The 24,913-nt window shown below is 41.2% G+C and overlaps 1 protein-coding gene and 1 long non-coding RNA gene across 8 annotated transcripts in view; one reads left to right on the top strand and one right to left on the bottom strand.

Annotated features, from left to right (window-relative positions):
* The window catches only part of LOC148150153 (uncharacterized), a 57,442-nt gene extending 48,577 nt beyond the window's left edge, over positions 1 to 8,865 (bottom strand). The window contains exons 1-2 of the long non-coding RNA XR_015756842.1: positions 8,702 to 8,865; positions 4,369 to 5,160 (exon numbers count right to left, since the gene is read on the bottom strand). This is a non-coding gene — a long non-coding RNA (uncharacterized LOC148150153). The remainder of the gene's footprint in view (positions 1 to 4,368; positions 5,161 to 8,701) is intronic.
* A 233-nt stretch (positions 8,866 to 9,098) lies between these two features.
* Positions 9,099 to 24,913, top strand: part of ubr5 (ubiquitin protein ligase E3 component n-recognin 5) — a 167,208-nt gene continuing 151,393 nt past the window's right edge. For all 7 annotated transcript variants that reach the window (XM_043688514.2, XM_043688515.2, XM_043688518.2 and 4 more), the window contains exons 1-2: positions 9,099 to 9,402; positions 20,352 to 20,396. In XM_043688514.2, the coding sequence (XP_043544449.1) occupies positions 9,341 to 9,402; positions 20,352 to 20,396 (107 nt within the window). In that variant the 5' untranslated portion in view covers positions 9,099 to 9,340. The remainder of the gene's footprint in view (positions 9,403 to 20,351; positions 20,397 to 24,913) is intronic.

Here is a 24,913-nt window from a genome sequence, read left to right on the forward strand (position 1 = left end):
TTGTGGCGACGCTGCGGGGAATAAAACACTTATATTCTAGCAGACTCGCCTCTTGGCTGTTTGTTCTGTGTCAGACTACTTTCCTGCGAGCCTGGTCCTTGACCTTGAGAATTTTTTAAAACATTTTGGCGTAGTCGGCAGGATCAATCGCAATTGAGGAAAGATTTTGATACAGAACAATGTTTTGGAAAAAGGCTAAGAAACCAGAGGAACAAACTGTGGAGGTCCCGACCGTCCCGGGATGGCATGGACCGTGGCATGGCGTGGCAGTTTGTTTGAGAAATGGTGGGGGGGCGACCGGAGAACTGGGAGGCCGAGGGCGTAGGAACCCCAGGGTCGCTGCTGTCCACCCTTGAGAGGATCCCAGTCCTGCCGAAGAACCCCTTGCCTGGGGTACAGCGGAGGATGTGGGCCTGTGCGGCGGCTTGTAGACAACAGTCAGACAAGCGCCAAAAAGCTGAAGCAGAATTAGCCCTCCTGAAACATGAGCAGGGACTCAGTTCGGGAGATGCCTCTATGTTGAGGCAGGAAATTATGAAGTTAAAAGCTGAATTGACAGCATTAACTGAACTAGCAGGACGAACTATTATGTATCTGTCTGCTAAGAAACGGAAAGAGAAAAGGAAGGTCCCTCGAACCCCGGACCCAGTACAAGTACGGGCGTTTGTAGCCCAGTTAAATAACGGGGATCGGTGGGATATCGATCATTGGGATGGGAACATTTGGGGAGATTCAGATGATCAGTACGAAGAGGACCCACCCGTACTCCAAGCTAAACCAGTGGTTAGGAGAAAGCAGGTTCAGAGACGTCTCCCAGTGCAACGGGAGGTAATGTTAGATGAGGAAGGAAACCCTATACGAAATGAACAAGGGGAGGCAATTATGCATGAATTACCGCGGGCTCAGCCTCCTGCAGAATTCTCTGAATTAACGGAAGACTTCACTACCGATGAGGTGCTGTTTATCACCCAGAAAACCCGACGTAATCCTGGGGAGCCGTTAGAGCTATGGCTAATTCGGCTCCTCGAGGAAGGGGGGCAACAAGTGCAGGTAGACTATCAGGATGCTCCCAAGTTTGGTGGATTAGCAAAGGATGCTGCCATAGACCTGGGGTACCGCAGACAAGCCAAGGATATGGTAATAGATCGCAGTATGGGGACCTTATTTGGGATGTATGCCAGGGCAGTGGCCGAACAGTATCCCTTCCCGTCCGATTGGCCCCCCTTGGAAGGAACTTGGACAACAATTAAGGAAGGGGTTCAGAGGCTAACCCGTTTGTGTGTGCGGGATGCCCTGTTGCTGGGAGTGCTGGACGAGGTAGATAACACAAATGTTAGTAGATAGACTAGAGACCACCTAGTGAAGACTGCCCCCCCCCCATTATAAACCACTGTTATTAACCATAATGTTGAGTGGACGGGGAGAAACCCTAGGAGATGCCCGTAGTATGATGAGGGAGATGGGTGGTTTGGGGGATTGGGGACCCACAACCCGTGCTTCTCAGGGGGGCACGGAGGGGCGTCGCCCTGAGGCTCGGGCAGGGGGAAAAGTAAACCCTAATCAAGGAAGTAACCAAGGCCCCTCACGGCGTGCTTTGTGGCAAGCTTTGATACGGGCGCAGGTCCCAGCATCGGAGATTGATGGCCTACCTACACCGGAATTAAAAGACTTATGCAGACGAAAGGGACTGAAGGTGTCCCGGGTAGAGACGGAGTCCCGACCCACTATGGAAGACCTAGTGGAATTACTAACACAAAAATGTCAGACACGGGGTCCGGTTGTTAATGAGCCTCGAAGGGGTAGAACTTCCACTTCCCAGCGGTGGGAATCCTCGGAGGACGAGGAGGAGGAGGAGGTACGGCCTCCCCTCCGAGAGTGTTATAAAGTGGATAGGCGTGGCCGGAAACCTAGTAAGAAAGGCAAGAACAAAGAAGGGCGAGGCAAACGTCTTTACCCAGTGCTGTCTGGGGAAGATGAATGGGAGGAACAATAGGAATCGGGCCAAGCCCCAAGGGTTTGCCCACGAACGAGCCAATGGTCAGCAGACGACATTCGACCTCATGTATCATTGACTATCTATTGGCGCAAATCCGTCCAAACCGTTATGGCTCTAGTGGACACAGGGGCGGAGGCCACCTTAATCTATGGGACGCCCCATAAGTTTAAAGGAACCCCAGTCACGCTGGTTGGGCTGGGAGGTAATCTGATTGAAGGAAAAACAGTACAATTGCCCCTAAAGATAGGTACAATGCCCATTAAAACTTATTCAATTATCATTACACCAGTTAGAGAATGGATCCTGGGAATGGACATTCTGGCCGGTTTAACACTTCACCTCCAACAAGGGAAGTTTGAATTTGGAATCATGAAAATGGCTTTGCGCTGTAGGACGGTGTTAGTGGGAAAGGTTAAAATGGACCCCTTCCCCATCCCGATCGCCGATCGCGTAATAAGTCTTAGACAGTATAGGATTCCCGGCGGACATAAAGAAATATCCGCCACAATTAAGGATTATTTGGAAGCGGGAGTGCTTAGGACATGCACCACGGCGTGGAATAACCCCTTATGGCCCGTACATAAAGCCGATGGGTCATGGCGGATGACGGTAGATTATCGGCAACTAAACCGTCACACTCCGGCCTTGACGGCAGCGGTCCCGGATGCCGTCACTATTATAGGACGAATCCAACATCATCCAGGGGTTTGGTACGGAGTAATTGATTTGGCTAATGCCTTCTTCACAATTCCTATTCCCGAAGATAGGCAGGAACAGTTCGCATTCACTTGGGAGGGTAGACAATTCACGTTCACGCGATTGCCCCAAGGATATCTGCATAGCCCTACTATCTGCCACCGGATAGTTGCAGAACACTTGGCTGCCTTTAAAGTGCCTGACGAAGTGATGATCTCGCACTATATTGACGATATGATGATACAGGGGACAAGTCAGAAGCAGGTTCAGGAATTGCTGGACCAACTGGTTCAACATATGCGAGGATATGGGTGGGAGATCAACCCAGCCAAAATCCAGGGGCCCTCACAAACGGTAAAATTCTTAGGAATCGTGTGGAACAAGGGGGAAAGGGAAATCACTGCGAAAGCTAAAAATAAGATTCAGGTCTTTGCCGTCCCTCACACCCAGAAGGACGTGCAGCAATTTATTGGGTTATTCGGATTCTGGAGACAGCATATTCCCCATTTAGGACAAATTTTAAAACCTTTGTATCGAGTTACGAGGAAAAAGGCAGCGTTCGAATGGACGGAGGTCCATCAAACTGCATTTGAAATGGCCCGGGCGGTACTGCACACTGATGTTCATTGGCGGGTACAGTTGCCCCTCATACCCGAGTGTCATACCAAGAGGCGGCGACGAGCGTGGTACGACACCCTGCTGGGAGGCGCAGGAACTGTTATGGGTATCTCGAATGCCATTGACTCTGAGGTAACCCGTACTAAATTATCTAACACGGGACAGGCCACCTCACAAGGACTACATACTATTGGAAGGTGGATGCCATCCGTAATGATGACTCAAGGAGAGACAGCTGAAATAATGATACGATCTCTGCAATGGGAACTGGATGTCTGGGGTGCCACTCAGGAACTGTTTGAGAACATTACGGCTCAGTTAAATTGGACTGCCTGTCATATTCAAATGTTGCATGCTCAAATACAGAAAGAACGCTTTTTGCGTGTGGTAACATCCCCCAATGTACAAGCGTGGAGGGGAATATGGAATGTATCTGAGAAATTGTGGATGATAACCCATCCAGAACGAACATGGTGTAACGCAACTATGTGTAACGGATACTTTGTTACCATGAATGTAACCCACACTGTTACGGTCTGTCGATATTATGTATTACCAGTGATTACATCTTCTGGATATTATTTTCTGAAGACAAGGGGACAGTGGTTTAGCCCAGATACCAATATTACCTATGATCTGTCCGCTTGTGAACAGACTGATCAGGGGAAAACTTGCCTACTGATGGACAGGTATCGGGACCCTTGCTTGACTAAGGGAACGGCCCTGTGCGAATGGACTGTTGAAACTCCAAGGGACATGATGTGGCAGATTGGGCCACACACGCTCTGTGTGGCTACCAATAATCCACATCCTATGCTTCCCTCAGCACCGTTCTCGGGATGCCTCTCAAATGTCTATCAGTGGCACTGGCAGAATCAGACCTATCTGTTGACCACTTATAGCAGTGCTCGCCACTTTACCAAGGTGCAGTGGAAAGTGCTGATGAATCCTTGGAACATTTCCCTGGATCGGTTTAAGCGAGCATTGGACCGATCCGAGGAGCTTAAGCAGATATTACGAAAGCATCAAACCAATGTCACCAAGGTTACGGTGTCTACCTTTATACATGGACAGGAGGTAGTACATGCTGCCCGTGTAGTGGACGTGGAGTCAGCTCATCATTGGTGGGACATATTGAGTGGTATGTCCTCCACTGCGGGGACATTCCTGTTCCCACCCTTGTCGATCCTGGTAGCGGTCCTGGTGATTTTAACATGCTGTAATGTCCTGACTTGCTTGTATATTTGGCGTGTACGTAGGCGCTTGTTAGAAAGAATACATATGGGCATAATGTAACACATGTATTGGGCCAAGCAGTGGAATGTGGTGAAAGGGTTAAAATTGTGTCCCAATACATGTGTGAATCTAACCGAAAATGGAAGGTGTCGCTTAGTCCCGTGTGAATCTTATTACACACCTTCCCGTGTGAATCTTCTTATCTGCATGTGACCAGAATGGAATGTGTTTTTCAGCCTTGCTCTGCTGTTCACATGAATGTTTAGATCTCGAAAAGAGTATATCAGCTGGAAAAGTCTCCAGTTCGGTAGAGTCTGCTCCGGGGTTGCGCTTAACCGCCGAGCGTGGGTTGTTGGCAACCGCTCTACGAGAACTGACGGCTCCCAGTTCCGGTAACACGTAGAGTGAGTATAAACCAGACCCGTTGTAAGTACGAGACCTGGTTGTGGCGACGCTGCGGGGAATAAAACACTTATATTCTAGCAGACTCGCCTCTTGGCTGTTTGTTCTGTGTCAGACTACTTTCCTGCGAGCCTGGTCCTTGACCTTGAGAATTTTTTAAAACACCATGGTACACTATTTCTTCTAATCTTTCTTGATCTGATGTCTTTTATCTATAAATAAATAAATACATAAATGTAAGTGTCATTATTAATGTATTTGGGGACTGATAGTTGGCAACCAAAGGAGGAGAACAAATCATCAATAAATTTGACGTTTACATATTGCTAGATGTATAATGCAGAAAATTGCAAAGTTATGTGAAGGTGAAAATTAAGATAATTAAATGGCTCCTTTAAACACCAGACACAATGGAACAAATACTCCTTTTCAGTACTGCATGATTCTGTCAGAAAATCTTGAAAAACTAGTAGCATATTTTTTAAAATGGAGAATTCAGAATTTCAAAGCAAGGAGAGATCTGGGTGTCCTTCTGAAAGAAGCACTAAAAATCTGAATGCAGGAACAGCAATTAATTAGAAGGCAAATGGAATTATTTATTACAGGGGTGTTGCAATATAAAAGTAGGGAAGTTTTGCCACAGTTGTATATGGCATTAGTGATTCCACATCTTCTCCTGTTACTTATGAAAACATATACTTGTGTTGGAAGCATTTCAGTAAAAGTTCACTTGATTGATTCTTGGAATGAAGGAGTTGGCTTATGAGGAAACATTTGGCAGGTTGGTCCTATGTACTTTGGAGTTTAGAAGAATAAGAGATGGTTGTATGGAAACATAGATTACGAACAGCCTCAACAAAGTGGACGCTGAGAGAATATTTCCCCTTGTGGGAGAGACTAGAAATAGGGGATACCATTTTAGAATAAGTAATCAACCATTTATGATAGAAACAATGAGTTTTTTTTCTTTCTGAGGGTCATGAGACGGTGAAATTCCCTTCTCCAGAAAAGAGAACAGACTTGTTGTATATTTTAAAAGCTGACTTAGATTTTTTAATAAAAACAGAACGTGTTGGAAAAACTCAGTCAGTCAGACAGCATCAGTGGAGAGAAAAATACAGGCAATGTCTCCCACTCAATCTGACTCTTTTTCATGGCTGAAGAGAGTTGGAAATGCGATAGCTTTTATGCTGTTGAATAAAAGGGGAGGCCAATTCGAACAAAAGGGAAGGTCAGGGAAAGGCTGGAGGAGGAGTGAGATTAGTGAGCAAAGGTTTCAGTGAACAAAAGGTGAAGGAAGTGACAATGGTTATAGCGAAGAAAGAAAAGATTGATCTAGAGTGTATGTTATTAGCAGAATAAAGGCCAGGCAGAACCATGTAAACAGTTTAGAAATATTTAGATCACTTGAATGTCATAGATTTCAAGGCTATGGGCCAAGTGCTGGAAAATTGAGTAAATAAGTGCTCGATAACCAGTATAGATATGATGGACCAAAGGGTCTCTTTCTCTTTCAGTAAACTCTGTGACTTTGACTGAAAGCAAAAATAAAATGAAAACAGGATACAGGTAATGTGGGAAAAATATCCAAAACAGAGAACAGAGTTCATGGTTTCGAGTTGCTGACAATAAGGTGCTGTTCCTGCAGCTCAAGTTGCTCTTCCCTGAAACACTACAGTAGCCCCAGAAAGGAATTACGAGCAGCTCAAACCTGTGGACTGAGCTGAGATGTTCCACATAGTAATCACTCAGTCAGCAATTGGTCTCTTCTACAGAAGATAGAATTGTGTGTAGCCAACACAGTAGATGGATTTTTGATTGATACGGGGGTTTAGTAAGGGTGAGGTTTATGTACAACATTGTGGACAACCAGGGTTGGGTGGGTAACAGGGATCAGGAATGAGTTCTGTATCCATGCTGAGGCAGGAATGGATAAATTAGTCCTATATACATGGTGAGGGTGGGATGAAGAGGATGAGTCCAATATCCATTGTTAAGGGGAAATGAGTCTTATCATGGTGAGGGAAGGATTGCAATGCATCCTATATCTACGGTGAGGTCAAGAATGGGGCTGGCTGGGCTGGAGTGGTGGGGAGTTTTGTGAAAAGTCCTATCTCATGGTGAGGGCTGAATCAAAAGGATGAGTACTATATCCATGCTGAGGGGAATATGTCCTCAATCCATATTGAGGGTAGAATCTGGGGGATGAGTCTTGTATACATGATGTAGATAGTAGCATAGATTTGGCAGTACAGAATTGACAGGCCAAAGGGTCTCTTCTGTACTGTATGATTCTAAATTCTATAGTGGGGGCATGGGTCGGGATAGGGGAGCAGTTTGTCCTATATTCACAATAAGTGGTTTGGATCATACATCCATGGTGAGGATGTGGAGGATATGTCCTATATGCATGGTGAGGGCAGATTTGGGAAATGAGTCCTATACTCATGGCAAAGAGAGGGGAGTAATACAGGAAAGTGAAGTTGAGGCCACAATTATATTGGCCATGATCTAATCAAATAGCGGAGCAGCTATACCTGAATGGCTCCTAAGATTTGGTTCCGCCAAGGTCTTTCACTGCGAGAGACTCATGTCTTGGGAGTTCTAGTCCAGAATTCTCTCAAAGTTAACTTGCAGGTTGAGTTAGGAAAGAAAATGTAATGATGGCACTTATTTTGAGAGGACTTCAATATAAAAGCAGGGATGTACTTCTGAGGCTATGGTCAGACCACATTTGGTGTATAGTCTGCAGTTTTGGGTCCCATATCTCAGGAACAATGTACTGACCTTGGAGGTTCAAAGGAGGTTCATGAGAATGATCCCAGAAATGAAAAGCCGAACGTATGAAGGACTTGAGTTTATGCACGATGGGATTTAGAAGGATGGGGGGATATAACTGAAACATACAGAATACTGAATGGCCTGGACAGAGTGGATGTCGGAAAGATGTTTCCATTGGTAGGAGAGACCAGGACTGAGGGCATAGCCTGAGAATTAAGGGAAGGCCTTTTATAACAGAGATAAGGATAACTGTCTTCAGCCAGAGAGTGGTGAATTTATGGAATTCATTGGCACGGTGGCCCAGTGGTTAGCACTGCTGCCTCACAGCGCCTGTAGACCCGGGTTCAATTCCCGACTCAGGCGACTGACTGTGTGGAGTTTGCACATTCTCCCCGTGTCTGCGTGGGTTTCCTCCGGGTGCTCCGGTTTCCTCCCACAGTCCAAAAGATGTGCGGGTCAGGTGAATTGGCCATGCTAAATTGCCCGTAGTGTTAGGTTAAAGGGGTAAAGGTAGGGGTATGGGTGGGTTGCGCTTCGGCGGGTCGGTGTGGACTTGTTGGGCCGAAGGGCCTGTTTCCACACTGTAAGTAATCTAAAAAAAAGAAGGCTAGGTCATTGAATATATTTAAGACTGAGATAGATAGGTTCCTGAGTATCAAGGGGATCAAGGTTTACTGGAGAAAACAGGAAAATATGGTTGAGAATCTTGTCAGCAATGAATGAATGGCAAAGCAGACTGAATGGGCTGAATGACCCGAGTTCTGCTCGTATAGTGAGGAGATGGGGATAAGTCCAATATCTTGGTGAGGGTCGGGGTCGAATATGTCCTAAATACATGCTGAGAGTGGGGTGGGTACAAGACATCTATTCATGGTGAGGGGAGGGTCAGCAAAAACGAGTTTTATACTCATGGTAAGGGGGAAGAATCCTACATCAATGGCAAGGGCAAAGACGGGGGAATGAGACCCATACCTATGGTGCAGGGGAAACGAGTCCTGTATCCATGATGAGGGTGGAATCAGGTGGATGAATCTTCTATTAATGGTTGAGGAGGAGCGAATAAGTCCTATATACATACTGACAAAAAGGTTCAACTTGCTTAGGCTTGGCCTTCAGCAGAGGTTTCCTTCTATCACGTGCCCGCTACCTAACAATGGCCTCCAACTGACCCACGATGACGTGTGAGGGCCACACATCATGTGACGCACGCCCAATCACTGTCTGTCGCTGTCTCGCGCTGACGGCCAATCGGAAGATTGGTTCCATCCGCCGGCCGGTCGTGCTGGCGCGACCAATCACGGAGAGGCTTTGATCGTGCGGGTGCATCAACAGTAAGATGGCGGCGACGGTGGCGGTGGCGGGTGGTGCAGCTGCTACTCCTCGCTGAAGTGGCGGGTGTCAAGGAAAGAAAATATAACGAGCCGTCCGTTTCCAAACGCTTAAGGATTTTTTGTCGTTTTTTTAAAAAGAGAAAAAAAGAGGAGATCGAAGGAATTGCTGAATCGGGGTTTTATTTATTTGGTTTTCCATCCCCTCCCCCTCGCTATCTTTCTGGGTTTGCTGCCGCGGCGCGGGTTCGACCGCTTTGCTTTCCTCAATCTCAGTCCCACCATGACGTCTATCCACTTTGTGGTTCATCCGTTACCAGGCACCGAGGATCAGCTCAACGACAGGTGAGCGCCAATGTTTGGGACTTGGTATTGGTCCACCTCCCGGAACATTGGTCGGCCTAGGCCGGAGGCTTTTTGTTTGGGGGGGGGGTCGGGGGTCGGCGGTGGGGAGTTGGTGGTTTGGGAAGAGTGGGTAGAGAGATGAGGAGGGGAAACGGATGCCAGTTCGATGTTTCCGCGGAGGTAGCCCTTCTCCTGCCAGAACGAGAGGCGGCCCTGGCGGAAAAGTTGCCGGGACAATGCGGCTTCGAGTGGGATCAGCAAGAAGGGAATGGTTGGGGGCAGGGCGGAGACGGTGAAGAGAACTGTCGCCGATGTGGTGGCAGGGGTGGATGGGGATAGTTGATTGTTTCAAGACAACGAGGCCCTTTATCTCCCATATGATTTAACAGGCTCGAGCACAAAAAGATTTGGTACCTTTTCCTTAAAAAAAAGTCATCAGTGTTTGGGAAAGGGGCGAGGGTGCGTGCCTGGCACCAAGACTGATTTGTCATTTTCCTGTCTAGCTGGGCTTGGGAAGAAAGGAGCTTGGTGCTTTGTAAATATGTTATGTTTATTTCTGAAGTAATTCGTGAAGCACATGTTCGTGAAATATTTTGGGAGCCAGACAGTTTGGCTACTGAGACAGTGCTGTGTTGGCTGATGCGTCATTTGCAGAGCGATTGTTGCCCTGTCTCCCCTCCCCGTTGTTAATGGAGCTGGTGATACCGGCTCTCTAGTTTGATCATCCGGGTGCACCCATCCCGCAAATCTGGGTAGATTTTTCACTACCAGCTCCCGGCCTTTGTCTTAACGTCTTATAGGAGGGTGAAAGAAATTTAAATTTTCTTTACTAGAAAGTAAATTGTCTCGTTTTAAGCAAAAAGATCTTTGGCGCTATTAATATTGTTGCATATATATTCTAACGTCACCAATATTCTGTAAGATTAGTTTGCCTTTAATGTGTTACTTATCTTATTATAATGAATGAACTTGGGCCTGAATTGAACTCATGACTACTACTTCATCCTAAACGTTCTCTGGATTAAAATACTTAATGTGTCTTAGAAAAAGTTAATATTGACAAGATCAGAACCAGTCTTCTCTGGTGTTCAATATGAATTTTATACGGTCAGATTACAATTTGTGCATAACATGATAAATTCAATATTCAAGTCCTATTGGAGCCATCTGAAGTTAAAAATATAGCTCTTGAACTAAAATGACTTAAATATTTCTTTAGGAAGTAAGCCATTTAACATTTTTTTCCACAGCAGATTTGCTTAAACCTTTTTAAGAGTCATATTCTAAAGCTATAGATTCTTTTGGTTAGTCTGATTATGTGGTGTTTTATAACTTTTTGACATGCTTGTTTTGTCTCAAAAGAAAAATTCAAATCATTACACCACAATTAATCTTGGTGTTTCTAGCTTTTGAGGTTTTTTCATTTTGTTCTATGTGGAGAATGGTTAACAGACTTGCTATCAAATCAAGCACAGCACTTGGCAAAGCACAGGGTTGTTGTCATGTGAGGAAAATGATTCAGGGAAGAAAATTGAACTCTTTACTGTAGTATAGTCCAAGTAAATTTTAACACATTACAAATTTACTTGGATTGAGTCTAATGATTATTCGTGGGTATGTCCAATGTGTTTTCATCATGCAGTTCAAGTAAAACTGCTGTGGTTTTAAGCTTTCATGCATTGTTTTATGTGACACAAATAGTATAGAATTGGCTAATCTTAACGAGTCGGTTTAAATTTTTTCCTTAACACAGTGGAATCAAGTTAAACCGTTCTGAAAAAATGACCCTTTGTGGTAATAGAAGGACAACTGTACTGATGTCTAAAATCAAGCAAGAAAATGCATGTAGTGATGAAAAGGTCGTTTAATGCAATTCAATTAGATATGTAATATGTATTATCTATTTTAATGTGCCAGTAGTCACATCTCTGACTTGGATGTGGTCACTATGATTTGCTCCAGAATGTGACCCACAGTTTTGTATTTGACTCACTCCAAACCTTGGGTTGTTTCCAGATGTTTGCTGATAATTCCAAATGCTGCCTGTTTGTATTTACTCTATATTTGACTATTGTCTTCATCCTTTCTCCATAATTAACTGACACTAAGCTCAGAATCAAAAAAGATTAAATTGCTGAAAAATCTCAGCAAGTCTGGCAGCATCAGTGTTAAATCAGTTAACGTTTTGGGTCCAGCGACCCTTCTTCAGAATTCAGAAGAAGGGTTTTTGGATCCGAAACATTCATTCTGATTTCTCTTCATAGTTGTTGCTAGGCCTTCTGAGATTTTACAGCAATTTCCGTTTTTGTTTCTGATTTCCAGCATCCGCAGTTCTTTGGTTTTTTTTTTAACCAAGCTCAATTAGGTCTCCTAGCTTTAGGGAAGACATAATTGCCTCAAAGTTCACTAGGTTGATTTCTGAGAAGAAGTGGTTGCTTTATGAGAAAAGGTTCAGCAGTTTGTTCCAACTCTGGGGTGAGCTAAATTGACAAGGGAGCATATGGTTATGGAAGATGGGTAAGGGTCAAGCAGCTGAATGGCCTGCTCCTGTTCCTATGTTATAGGATCTTATGATTTGAATCAGATTTTTTTTCCCCTTTATTTGCCACACCATACTGTTAGGTTTATGTCTCAGTCTAAGTTCCTTTCCCTTCTGGGGTTCCTCACTCCATTTGGACACTCAACTTTAAAATCTTGCTGTCTTTAGCTGAGCTACCAATGTCACATTTAGTCCAGTATCAGAACTGCTTATTTTTGAAGCATAAAAAACCACCTCAACCAAAACCTTCATCTTTGTTTTTATCAAATCAAAGCTCAGACTTTTGTGATGTGATTTTTGACTGAGCTGCAGACTACAGAAACTACCAACTAACTCAGTTTCCATGATTAGTTTCCCATTCTGTTTATTGAGGCCCATATGTTTGCTGATCATGCCAGTGACTATCTTTCCCTTTCTTGTAACTTCCAGAATGTACCTTTTTGGAATCATCGTGGACTTGCTCCAATTTTTCTGGAAAGACGTAGCAATACATTCTGCATCACCTGCCTGTTAGTCTATTGTGCTGTTTCCTATCAGTGAAAGAAGATTGAGCTACTGCACCTCATTCTCATTTTCTTCCATACTTACTTTCTACTCTAAGCTTATCTTTTGTGTTGTTAGTTTCTTGTACTTACTGCTGTGTTGTCCAATTTGATGTTTTTTTTAGGAAGAATAGTGCGCTCATTGCAAATTAGTGCTTTTGAGATCCAAACATTTAACTTGTGTAGTTCCAGAGGTCATTTCCATTGTTTTACTCTTTCTAGTAGAAGATCTGTTTGCTACTTGCTCACTTAAAGTTTATCAATTGGAATTTTAGATCTGGATGTGTTTGTCTTATTGAAAATGGATTTTGTACCTGGCTGTATTAATACTGTTCAAAATGCAACCTGAAGCTGTATTAAATAGGCAAGTTGTGAACATAAAGCAAAATTTAATTATAGGAAAGACATTTACACCCTTTCTATGCTATGGTTGTATTTACCTGTTTTTCCTGATCAGTTGTGCTTGTTCATTTTGCCCTTTTCAGTCTAAATGAGTTATGTTACACATTAGTTGGAAAAATTGATTATTTTAATTTGACTAATCTAATTTGCTATTTATATATGCATCTTAACTGGTCACTTTCGTTGGACTGACACGCCTCCTGCTGCATAAGAAACAGGAGCAACTGTAGACTGCTTGGTTTCTGGTGTTTGCTTTATCACTGACTACAATTGTGACTGTTTTCCCTCTGCTAAAGTTTCTCATTAACTCCCCATATCCCTTGATTCCCAGAAGTGATGATCCTTCGTTGATATTAATATACATATCAATAGGAGAAACTTCATTGACAACTCTGACTGTTGTTAATGAATTGCTGAATTTGATAATATTAAAATATACTGTAATTCCAGCTGAATGTTACAGATCATACAACTGTTGTTTGTATCTGGTGGTCCTACTGATATTAGGTCTGTGGCCATGAATTATGCAAAATATTGTTAGGTGTTTGCATTTTTTGTAGAGCAGATTTGGTACACTGTGATTCATTGCATGAGTGATAGTAAACCAGAAACTGACTTGTACTCAGTCTTATATCCTAGACCTCTTCATATCCTGCATCCTCTGAAGCTGACATGCTACTGGTGAAGAACAGTGTTGATTTGCGGATGGGGTTTTTTCTTTTTACTGTCAAAACATTTCTTTGAGTTATCTGGTTGCTACTTGTGCTTCTATTCCAGAAAATCTCAGTTGAGATAAAGTGAGCAAAACCAGTTTGAAAATTTTGTAGATTAAGAAACCAGAATTTTATTTTGGACCCAGTGACAATGATGTGTCAGTTGATTCATTCCAAGCATATGAATTTTTATACCTGCTTGTAAAATTCAAACTGTCTAACTTGTATAAGTAGTTCCATCCATAAAGACCTGTATGAAGCTGTAGCAGACTTTAGGTTCAGTTTGGGTTATTTATGTAATGTAGAGAAATATTAGTAGGATGTGTAACATCACTTTGTAGAATCATGGAACAGACACAGCATGAAAGGAAGTCATTTGACTTAAACCTATTCTGGCTTTCTGTAAGAAGAATTCAGAAGCCCCATTCCCCTGCCCTTTCCATTTAACCGTACAAACTTTTTCGCCAGTTGGTTATTGAATTCCCGTTTTGAAAAAACGTTTGAATCTTCCTCCACCATGTTCTCTAGCGGTGCATTCTAGATCCTAACTGTTTGCTTTGTAAAGTCACCTAAATTTAAAGAAAATGTTTTCCTCATGTCAGTGATTTATTTTTCTCTCTATTATATTTAAATCTTTGTTAAATGGTTTGTTAGCCTTCTGCCATAGGAAAGGATTTCTATTAACTTTGTTGAGATCTGTCATGACATTGAACACCTTTATCAAATTATCTCTTGAACGCCTCATACAAAATCATGCCTGGTGTCTTCAATCTGACCAGTTAACTGAAGCTCCTTATCTGGAATAGTTCCTGTAAATCTTTTCTGCACCCTCTCTCAAGTGTTTATCATTTCAGCAATGTGGTACCTTCAGTTGAGCCCAAACCATTATTTTCAGTAAAGCCCATTAGCACATCTTGCCCTGCTATCTTCCATGCTGTGTGCATACAATCCATGTCCCCTTCAAATGGAAGCGTTTATTTTATATTGCCTCTGTGTTTGTCCACCCAAACATGATTACTTTACACTTCTTTACATGAAATTATGCTGCCACTTGACTGCTTGTTTCATCAGGAGAAAGTGAGGTCTGCAGATGCTGGAGATCAGAGCTGGAAATGTGTTGCTGAAAAAGCGCAGCAGGTCAGACAGCATCCAGGGAACAGGAGAATCGACGTTTCGGGCATAAGCCCTTCTTCCTGAAGAAGGGCTTATGCCCGAAACGTCGATTCTCCTGTTCCCTGGATGCTGCCTGACCTGCTTGTTTCATCAGCCTGTGTTTCAGTACAGTCTCCTCTACGTTGGGGAGATAGAATATACTTGCTGAATACTTCAAAGAACATCTCCGTTACACATGCATAAAGCAACCCCACCGCCCCATGGCCGAACACTTCAACTCCCCCTCCCACTTCCCCAAGGACTTCCAGGTCCTGGGCCTTCTCCATCACTAAACCCTAACCACCCAATGCCTGGAGGAAGAAGGCCTCATCTTCTGCTTTGGGATTAATGTTGATTTCACCAGTTGCTTCATTTTCCCCTCCTCCTCTCCCCACACCCCCCCCCCCCCCCCCCCCCCCCCATCCCAGATCCAACCTTTTTTTGTCTCAGCACAGGCCTCATGACCTGTCCTATCTGTCCATTTCCTTCTCACCTATCTGCTCCACCCTCCTCTCTGACTTATCACCATCCCCCCCCCGCCTTCATTTATCTATCTCACACTCAAATGCCTTCCCTTCAGCCCCACCTCCCCTCCCATTTATCTCTGTACCCCCATGGCTCACAAGCCTTATTCCTGATCAATGGCTTATGCCCGAAATGTTGATTTCCCCTGCTCTTCGGATGCTGCTTGACCTGTAATTTTCCAGCATCACACCCTTGACTGTGTTTCCTTAAAGTCTAGTGGTCCTCTGTAGTTGCAAAATTTGAAGCTGTATGCCAATAATTTAGTTAATATAAATCAACAAAAGCCAGTGGATCTGGTGTGACTCACTGCAACCGTGCCATATACCTTCCCCTCATCCAAAAAAAAACATTCATTTTTATTGTTTCATGTCATTCAGCTAACTTTGTATCTATCCTGCTACACTCCCTTTCTTCCAAAGGGCTTTGACTTGGTGATCATCTGTTATACAGAACTTTATCACCTCTGGTTAGTGTTTCTTAATTTTTGTTCTGTTCTATTCCAATTTCTATTTATTTCCAGTTAACTTGTTCTTGGATCAGTTCTTTTCAGGAATTCTGCACCTTGACAGCTCCTTGTGTATTCTGCTCACTGGGTAATGCTTGGCATGTATTTAAAACCTGTAATTTTTGCTGTGCATTCTCACGGATCTTAATCTTAGACTAAATGTAGTAAATTTAACAACTTTATTTGTTTTGTTCAGACTTACCCTGAATGGTGCAGCAAGAGCTCTTATGTGGAACCAAAGGCAGATTTTGTTTTATTATGAAGGGTGGTTTATGTTAGGTGCTGACTTTGTGCTAAGGTGTTTATAATGTTACTGGTCTTAATGTTTTAGAAAGATTCATACCCCTACACGGTAGTTTTCTTTAGATGCCCTTTTCAGAAGATTTGTAAAGTATCTATTTTGCAATGGCTGCCCCAACAAAAAGTCAAAATGGTTGAGACTCCTACTTCCATTAGGTCGGCTCTACTACACAGTGTCATTTTTTTCCCTAATTTGTTGAACAAAGAGGTAAAAAAAAAGTGAAACAGTGATTATAGTTTTTATGTAGCAGAAAGATTCCTATAGTTTCTACTCCATCCTAGATTGGAGACTTTTTAATTTGGCTTGTTAATTTAGGAATTCAGACTAAACTAAATTTTACATAAGTGAAATAAACTGAGAAAAATGACTGGATTGTCATGCACAAAACTCAGTATGATTTGACTGCTTTCATCCAAACATTTAACACACTTCTGAGAATTTTACGTTGTTTTCTTGCAAACTGTGATGTTCGCACCGGTGATCCTAGTGAGAATTCTCTTTATTGAGGGTGGAGGGAATCATATACTAACTAGGCACTTGATCTGAATTTGTTAGCTCCCTTCAGTACTTAACACACAATGCCAAGCTAGTTTTGTTAAGTTATGTGAATTTTCAGCAAATTATCAGCAAAGAGGCTGCAAATTTGATCTTGTGGTTAAATAATTTAGAATAATTAAGAACTTTTAATACTTTTTGTTCCTTTTGAAATGTTGAGTCAGATTTTTATCATAAGATGTAGGAGCAAAACTAAGCCATGCAATGCATTGAGTCTGCTTTGCCATTCAATGAGATCACTGCTGATCTAATGGTGCTCAACTCCACTTTCCTGCCTTTTCCTCATAACCCTAGATTCCCTTACTGATTTAACAATCTGTCCATCTGAGCCTTGAATATACTGAAATGAATATTTATATTTTTCAATAAGGTTGCCTGTCATTATTCTTAATTTCAGTGAATACAGGCCCAGTCTACTCCACCTCTCCTCAGATAATTCCTCCATACCTGATAACAGCCGAATGAACCTTTCTGGACAATTTCCAATACCTTTCCTTAGATCGGAGGCCAAAACTGTTCACAATATGTCAGTTATGAACTGGCTAGTGCCTTGTATAGTTTTAACAAAACCTCCTTCGTTTTATATTCCATTCACTTTGAAATAAAGACCAACATACATTTTCCTTTCCTGTTACCTATTGATCATAGATGCTAGCTTTTTGTGGTTCATGACTATGCACTCACAAATTCCTTGATTCTGTAGCTTTCTGCAGTCTTTCTCCTTTTCAGTAATATTCAACTCCTCTATTCATTCTGCCAAAGTGCATAGCCTCACATTTCTGCACCTTTCTGTTCCATTTGTCAAGCAATTGCTTGCTAAACCTTTACCACTTGCCTTCCCATCTGTGCTTGTGTCATCCAGACACTTGGTTGCAGTGTTATTCTTCATCCAAGTCATTAATTGCAAAAGTTGTAATCCTTGCAGTAGTCCCAAGTTACAGCCATCCTAAAAATGCCACCAATATTCAAACTCACTCTCTTCTATTTTATGATTCGGAGATGCCGGTGTTGGACTGGGGTGTACAAAGTTAAAAATCTCACAACACCAGGTTATTCACCTGATGAAGGAGCGTCGCTCCGAAAGCTAGTGTGCTTCCAATTAAACCTGTTGGACTATAACCTGGTCTTCTATTTTAGTTATGATGTGGAGGTACTAGTGTTGGACTGGGATGGGCAAAGTCAGAAGTCATATGACACCGGGTTATAGTCCAATAGATTTATTTGAAATCTAATAAGCTTTTATAGCACAGCCCCTTCATCAGCTGTAGTGCTTGTTATGTGATTTTTTTTTAGTTAATTCTCTATCATTGCTAATATGCTACCTCTAACACGGCGGTGTTATCAAGTAGCCTAATGTGTGTTGGTTGTTTGAAGTAGTAATTTAGGGATTTGAGTCATGTGAAATTGGTAGTTTTCAGGTACAGTGCACAATATAATTAAATCAATTAGTAAATGATAAGAATTTCAAAGAGAGAAAAATATCAGTTGTGCAGCAGTGACAGAATTGACCACTTATGCTGTCAAATGGAATCTCCCCGAATTTACATAACCAGTGATGCTTATTTTTCTTGATGAATTTTTTAATACAATTTTATCTTTTAGTGTTACGTGGTTAAGTTAATTTTGTCGTTCATTGTAATCTAATGTCTGTTAAGTGCACTTTTTTTTATAAAAAAGGAAATGTTGCAAATCTCTGAAGAGACCAACAAAGCACCTGAACTGTTGACTTATAGCTTTCTTTTCACAGCGTTCCATTTCCAGCACTTTTTAAAATTTGATTTGCGCATCTACAGTGATTCATCTTTTTAAATGCAATTTATTTTGAAGACGTTCATCACTTTGTGATTTTGAGTTGGTAGTTGCAATTGATTATTCTGATATATTTGTGTATTCATTGATGGAATATGCGTCTTTGTACATTGTATCTCAAAACAAAAGTATTTGAAAACTAGAATCTCGAATTCATTTAACTTCAAATTTTTGTAGAATATTTAAGTTCACAAGACCTAATTATAGTACAGTGTACTGGAGCAATTAAAATTATAATGGACTAACCTGCCATAAAACATTTTTAAAAATGTTGATTAGGACAAGAATTTTGAAAACCACTGTTTGGCCATTGATTTCTACAGTAAGGACTCTGCATGATAATTCTAATTGTGAAATACTGAATTACTAATTTTAAGTTGATATACACCAGTTGAGGAACAGATCACAGGGATGGTTCTCATGGGATTATTAACTATAATAATGATCTTTTCATTTTGAGTCCAGACTGAAACAGGTATACTTTGTAGATTTTGTGCTTTTGGGACTCCTGCTGTCTCTAAGCAAATCTTATTTGTTCTTGGCCAAGTGACCGTGTAGACTTAGAAGTAGAGTATTAGCGGTGGAAGTTATTTACCCATTAGCAATATCATTGAAGAGAATGTTATTCTTGGACTGCACAACTTGGAGTAGTTTCTAAAGAATGATTTTTCAGCCATATTTGTGAATATGGTTAAATGTCATCTGTTCATTGTATGCAACTTGTTTTCGTTGCCAGTTTTTGTAAAATGCTTCCAAACTATGCTTGTGCTCATTGCTTGCATGTGAGATTCAATATTGAAAGAACCAACTATAGCTTTCACTTTTGGAAATGACAGTTTTGAAATAGGTGTCTTTCACTGGACTTGTATGAATAATGCACTTTACTAAACAGGTCAAGGCATTTTACTTGACTGATTACCCTTCTGTAAATTGGCACTACTGAGCTGAAGAACATTTCAGTGGTAAAGTCTGTTGCATATAGGGAGATTTTGCGGGTGGGAGGGGTGTGTTGGATGAGGATGAGTGGCTGCAGAGACGCTTGGAGCAACAGAAGTATGAGAATGCAGATATAACCTGTTAGTGAAATCTGATTTGGGCTGTTCAAGGAACTAATTTATAGATGACTGTAATCTATAAGCACAAAAGGAGCAAAGAGATGAGATGGATAATTCTTAGTGAGGTGTAAGATCTAAAAATTTGCAGTATGTTCAAGTTTGCATTATATGCCAATTACAAATTATACATAAAACTGTATTTTTTTTAGGGGAAAGTGATGAGGATCAAACAACATATTATTATTTTTTTTCCCTAATTAACCTGTTCAGAGATGTTATTCTACACCTCTAGAACAGATGGAACCTGAACTCTAATCTCCTGATCCAGGAGTAGGGTCATTATCACTGTGCCACAATTGTATCAAATCTGGAACAGCCTTCTTTGCAGCTTGTAGGCTAATAAAGTTAGAAAAGGTTCTAATGGTTTGGCTTACAGGTAGCCTCAATCTCGCTACTGCGAATCCACACCAGATTTTAAAATGAGAATTGCAAAGATAAGTGACAATGTGCGTGGGTTATCTTGTGCCATAGAGGCTTGTTGTAAATATATTTGCACTTGATGTGTGTTGCTGATTTATTTTAAATAGCACCTGTTTATTCAAAATTAAATTGTGAATGAATATTAAAACAATTATACACTGAACACTTTGTAAAATTATTTTAAAATGTCTAATTGTCTGGCTCCAACTGCAAATGTACAAGGCAAATTAAGGTTCTTTATTTACAGCATTGTTTAAATGATCGAAAATTATGTAACATAGTTTACTATGATTTACTGTAGACACTTTCTTCTTGAAGCAGGATGGCAAATATATTTTAACAATGCTTAACTAAGCTTATTATCTTTGCAGATTACGGGAAGTATCTGAAAAACTCAACAAATTCAATCTAAGCAGGTATTGGAAGTATTTAATTTCAGTTTTTTTTTTAAACTGTACTTTGTTCTGCTTGTGATCTGTGGGTTTAAATCTTTGACTTCACTGATTTTCTTAACCTGGCTAATACTTGAGCAGCTGTCACAGATTGGATTTGTAGAACTAAATTTAATTGAGTGCATTTTTGCCCAATGAAAGTTAGAAAATTTGTTTTTGAAATGTTAACATCGACTCTAGTTAATTTCCCGGGAATAATTTAGTCTGTGCACCAAATGTTGGAACTCCAGCGAGGTATTACGCTTTGCTTTCTATTCCAATCTCAGTGATCTGTTGTCTGCAGGGTATCTATCCAGATTAGATGCAGGCTGGATGCTGCTAACTCTGATTTGACTTCGATCTGCTGGCAGTTGAATGTCATGTACATTTTGTGATCTTGTAAACTATCTTGGATTTGACAATCTTCTGTCCATTTACATTAATTCATTACTGGTGTCTCTAATTGCATTGCACTGTAGGAGATTTCTATACTGAGTTTACATTGCTAATTCGTTTATTTAAAATCTTTTGAATTTTACTTGATGTCAGCCAACCAAATTCTATTAAATTCGGTCAGTATTAATTAATAGATGCAATTATTTAGTGTTTGAAGTTCATCTTGGCAAAGTTAGGCAGAGAAACTGTAAAACTTTAATGTTTTTGCCATTGGTTGAATTGTCTCTAGTCTTCCCTCTATCTTATCAAATCTGTTTTCGTCCAGTCCAGCGTTGTTCAGCTTTAGCAATCTTAGCTGTTTCAAGGTTGTGGGTTTGAGAGAACCTATAGGACGTGAATGCAAAGACTAGGTTGACACAAAAAGCAGACTTGAAACAGTTTTGGTGATAGGAGCATTAAACGATTGGGTCATTTAGCTCAGTTGGCTAGATACCTTGGGTGTGATGCAGAATAAAGCCAACAGTGTGAGATCAACACCGTACTGTTTTGATATTGCCTCTTCTTTGTCCCACACTTGTGGAATAGTTACCCTCAAGCTTTATTTAACCAATTGTCTCTCATTGTGAAGAATGTCTATTGTGCTTTGTGGGCCATGGCTCCTATATTACATGTTTAATTAGAGGATTGTCTACCTGTTTTACGTAGATGTTAAAGATCTTATAGCATTATTGGGCGGCACGGTGGCACAGTGGTTAGCACTGTTGCCTCACAGCGCCAGAGACCCGGGTTCAATTCCCGCCTCAGGCAACTGACTGTGTGGAGTTTGCACGTTCTCCCCGTGTCTGCGTGGGTTTCCTCCGGGTGCTCCGGTTTCCTCCCACAATCCAACAAATGTGCAGGTTAGGCAAATTGGCCATGCTAAATTGCCCGTAGTGTTAGATGAAGGGGTAAATATAGGGGAATGGGTCTGGGTGGGTTACGCTTCAGCGGGTCGGTGTGGACTTGTTGGGCCGAAGGGCCTGTTTCCACACTGTAAGTAATCTAATCTAAAAAGAATGTAAGTAATCTAATCTAATCTAATTATTCAAAGAAGGTATTTTACTAGTATGTCATAATTGCTAAGAGATTAATTAATCTAATTTGATTTTTCTGAAGCCACTGCTGTAGGAAATTGTTATTGTCTCCGTATGTGACTTCACTCTAACAGAAATTTATAGGTGTAAAATGCTTTGGGACAATGTGAGACAGACTTTAAAACTGCAAGTGTAGTTTAACTTCACAAGTGTATAGCCAGTGATCATGTATCTCTTTAGTGGCATGTATGTATTTATGTTTACCCAGTTGACGTGATACTGATGAGTGCAGCGCACTTACCTCTGTCGTGATGGTCAATTTACAGTAATGGGTGAGGTGGAGGAGCTTGAAAGACCTCTGTTGCTCTTCATTCTTCATCGGTTCATTTTTAAAAGTGAACTACTAGACAGTCATTGAAATTGGAGCCTTAAGCTACAGCTGAATCCACTACCATGAGATATGTGAGCTGAACATTATACAATATCAGCATTGACTGCAGTGCTTCAAACAGGCAGCTCTACTTCCTCCTCAAGGGCATTTAGGTAGAGACAATAAGTGCTGGCCCAGCTAGCAATGGGCAAGACCCATGAGTGAATTTAAAAAAAAGCTATAATGCATATTTGACACATCACTGGAAATTGGAATTCCAGCGTTTTTAAAATGACAATTATTCCTAAGAATTTCTATATATCAACACTTAGGAAGTCTCCCATTTAAGACAGATGATCTCCTGTGAGCATAGAGTGCAGAATTATTTTCTTCCAAAAGCAGTGGAGGCTGGGTTGTTTGATGTCTTTAGGGCCAAGGGATGGATCTAAGGGAGTCTAGGTTTATGTTTAGTGAAACATATAGGAAAAAGGAATCCAGATAACAATTAGTCCAGCCATTACCTTATTGAAGGACCAAAAACCCACCTAAATTTTGATTATATTACATATTCATTTGCTCATGTCACATCAACTGGTAGCTGTTCATGTTGCTTAATGTTGCCATTCTGGGAGCCTGCTCTGCATTCACTAAAGTTGGCTCGTGTTACTTTATTTGTCATGTAATTTGTTGGCAAAGGGTGTCTATCTGGTGGAGCTTGAAGAAGGGTCCCATCCCCGAGTGAAATAAACCTGAAGCTAAATTGGAGTGAATATGGACAGGTAGTAAGGCAGCTATGGTTTTATTGCCTTCCAGAATTTGGTAATATTCTTAGACCAGAATATCTAAACCCGTAGCTGCAGCATAATGTGCACTAGTTTGTTAAACTGCGATAGGTCGGGTTCAATGAATAGTTCTCTATTGTCCTTTTCAATTCTGAGTTCCAAGTTAATGAAAGTCTTACCTTTTTAAAGTGCTGTAAATTTCAGATATATTTCATATTTGCTCTGTAACATAATTTACGGTGAAAACTTGAATTTTGTTATTGCAAAGCTAGATTTGTGTGCAAAAGCAAAGAAAGGCATTATTTTGCACAGCACTGTCTTAGAGATCGTTATTGACTTCATTTCATGTGATTTGTGTTTCCTCCTTCATGAATTCAGTGGGAGACATTGTATTCCTTTAGCGTTTTACAGACATTGGTAGATGAGTATAACACAATTCTGTCAACCAGGGAATAAGTTACAAAAAACATTGTCAGTATCTATTGACATAAATGTATGTACATTTGGCATTCGGCACAGGTGACAAATAGAGTTTATAATTAAGACAGCAGTGAAATTTTTATATTTAAAGGCTTTGAAGCCTTGTCCAGGATGATTCTGAAAATTCAACGTTGCACTTGCACATGGTGAAGTAAGTCTGTTGGCTTCTTAAGACTATGCCATACAAGATCTTGGTTGACTTGTTTTCCCCATATTCTTGCCTACCCCCATAACTTTTTACCCCTTTATCAAAAATCTATCTACTCCTTTTGTCTTCAAAAAATTAGTTAAATGACTCTTCTTACACTGTTGTCTTAGGAAGAGCGTTCCAAAGGCACTGAACTCAGAATTTCTGCTAATCTTATGGGCGACCTCTCATTTTGCAATTGTCTTAGAGCTTTTATGGTATGGAAGGATTGATCTTTTCTGTTCCCGTTTTCTGACACCTTGGCCTGTAACCTCATATGCTATAGTATTTCACCTGCTCCTCTAAATAGTTGTTAAATGTCTTGACAGCTCCCACTTCTGTTTCCTTTCGTTTGGCAGTGAGTTCTAAATACCCATAACCATCTGGGTGAAAATTTCTTTGCATAAACCTCCTTCCTCTGTCTTAATGTGTTCCCTGGCTATTGACCAGTACAAGGGGGAAAATGTCTATAGTGTCATGAGCTTTACATGCCTTAGTCAGATCCCCTCCCTCAACCTGCCAGTTTTCTCTGCCTTAAGGAAAACTTCTCAGTTTATCAAATCTGTCTTCATAGTGAATTGCTGTAGTCCAGACAACATCCTGATCCCAATGAATCTCTTCTGTAAACTAGTGTAATCAGATCTTAGTGTGTCAATCAGAACTGCACACAGTACTCCAGCTTTGACCTAACATTATGTACAGCTCCATCATAGCCACGTTGCTCTCATTTTCAATAACTTCACCCCCTAGTTGTATTCAATGCCACTAACCCCTAGTTTTAATTTTTTTCCAAGAGGAAACATACTCTCCACATGTACCCTGTCAAGAGCTTTCAGATTTTTGTTTCAATCGAGTCACCTCTTATGCAGTGGATATAAGCCTAGCCCATCCCATCTTTTATTATAAGACAACCTGCCCATTTGAATTAATAGCCTAGTCAAACTGCTTTCAGTACATTTGCATTTTTCGTTAGTTAAGGAGACCAATACTGTACACAGTACTCTAAGATGTGATCTCATCATTGCCATGTATAACTGAAGCATATGCACCAATTTTTATTCAATTCCCCTTATGATATTCTATTAGCTTTCCCGATTATTTGCTGTATTTGTCGCTGAGCTAAATCTGTATGCGTTCCTCTGCTTTTGCACAATCTTGCATCACTGTCATGTGATCGCTATTGACTTCATTTCATGTGACTTGTCTTTCATTCT

Source organism: Chiloscyllium plagiosum, unplaced genomic scaffold (assembly GCF_037043375.1).
Source record: "Chiloscyllium plagiosum isolate Xiang-an unplaced genomic scaffold, Cpla_swu_hap1 HiC_scaffold_4, whole genome shotgun sequence".
In the NCBI taxonomy this organism is placed as follows: Eukaryota; Metazoa; Chordata; class Chondrichthyes; order Orectolobiformes; family Hemiscylliidae; genus Chiloscyllium; species Chiloscyllium plagiosum.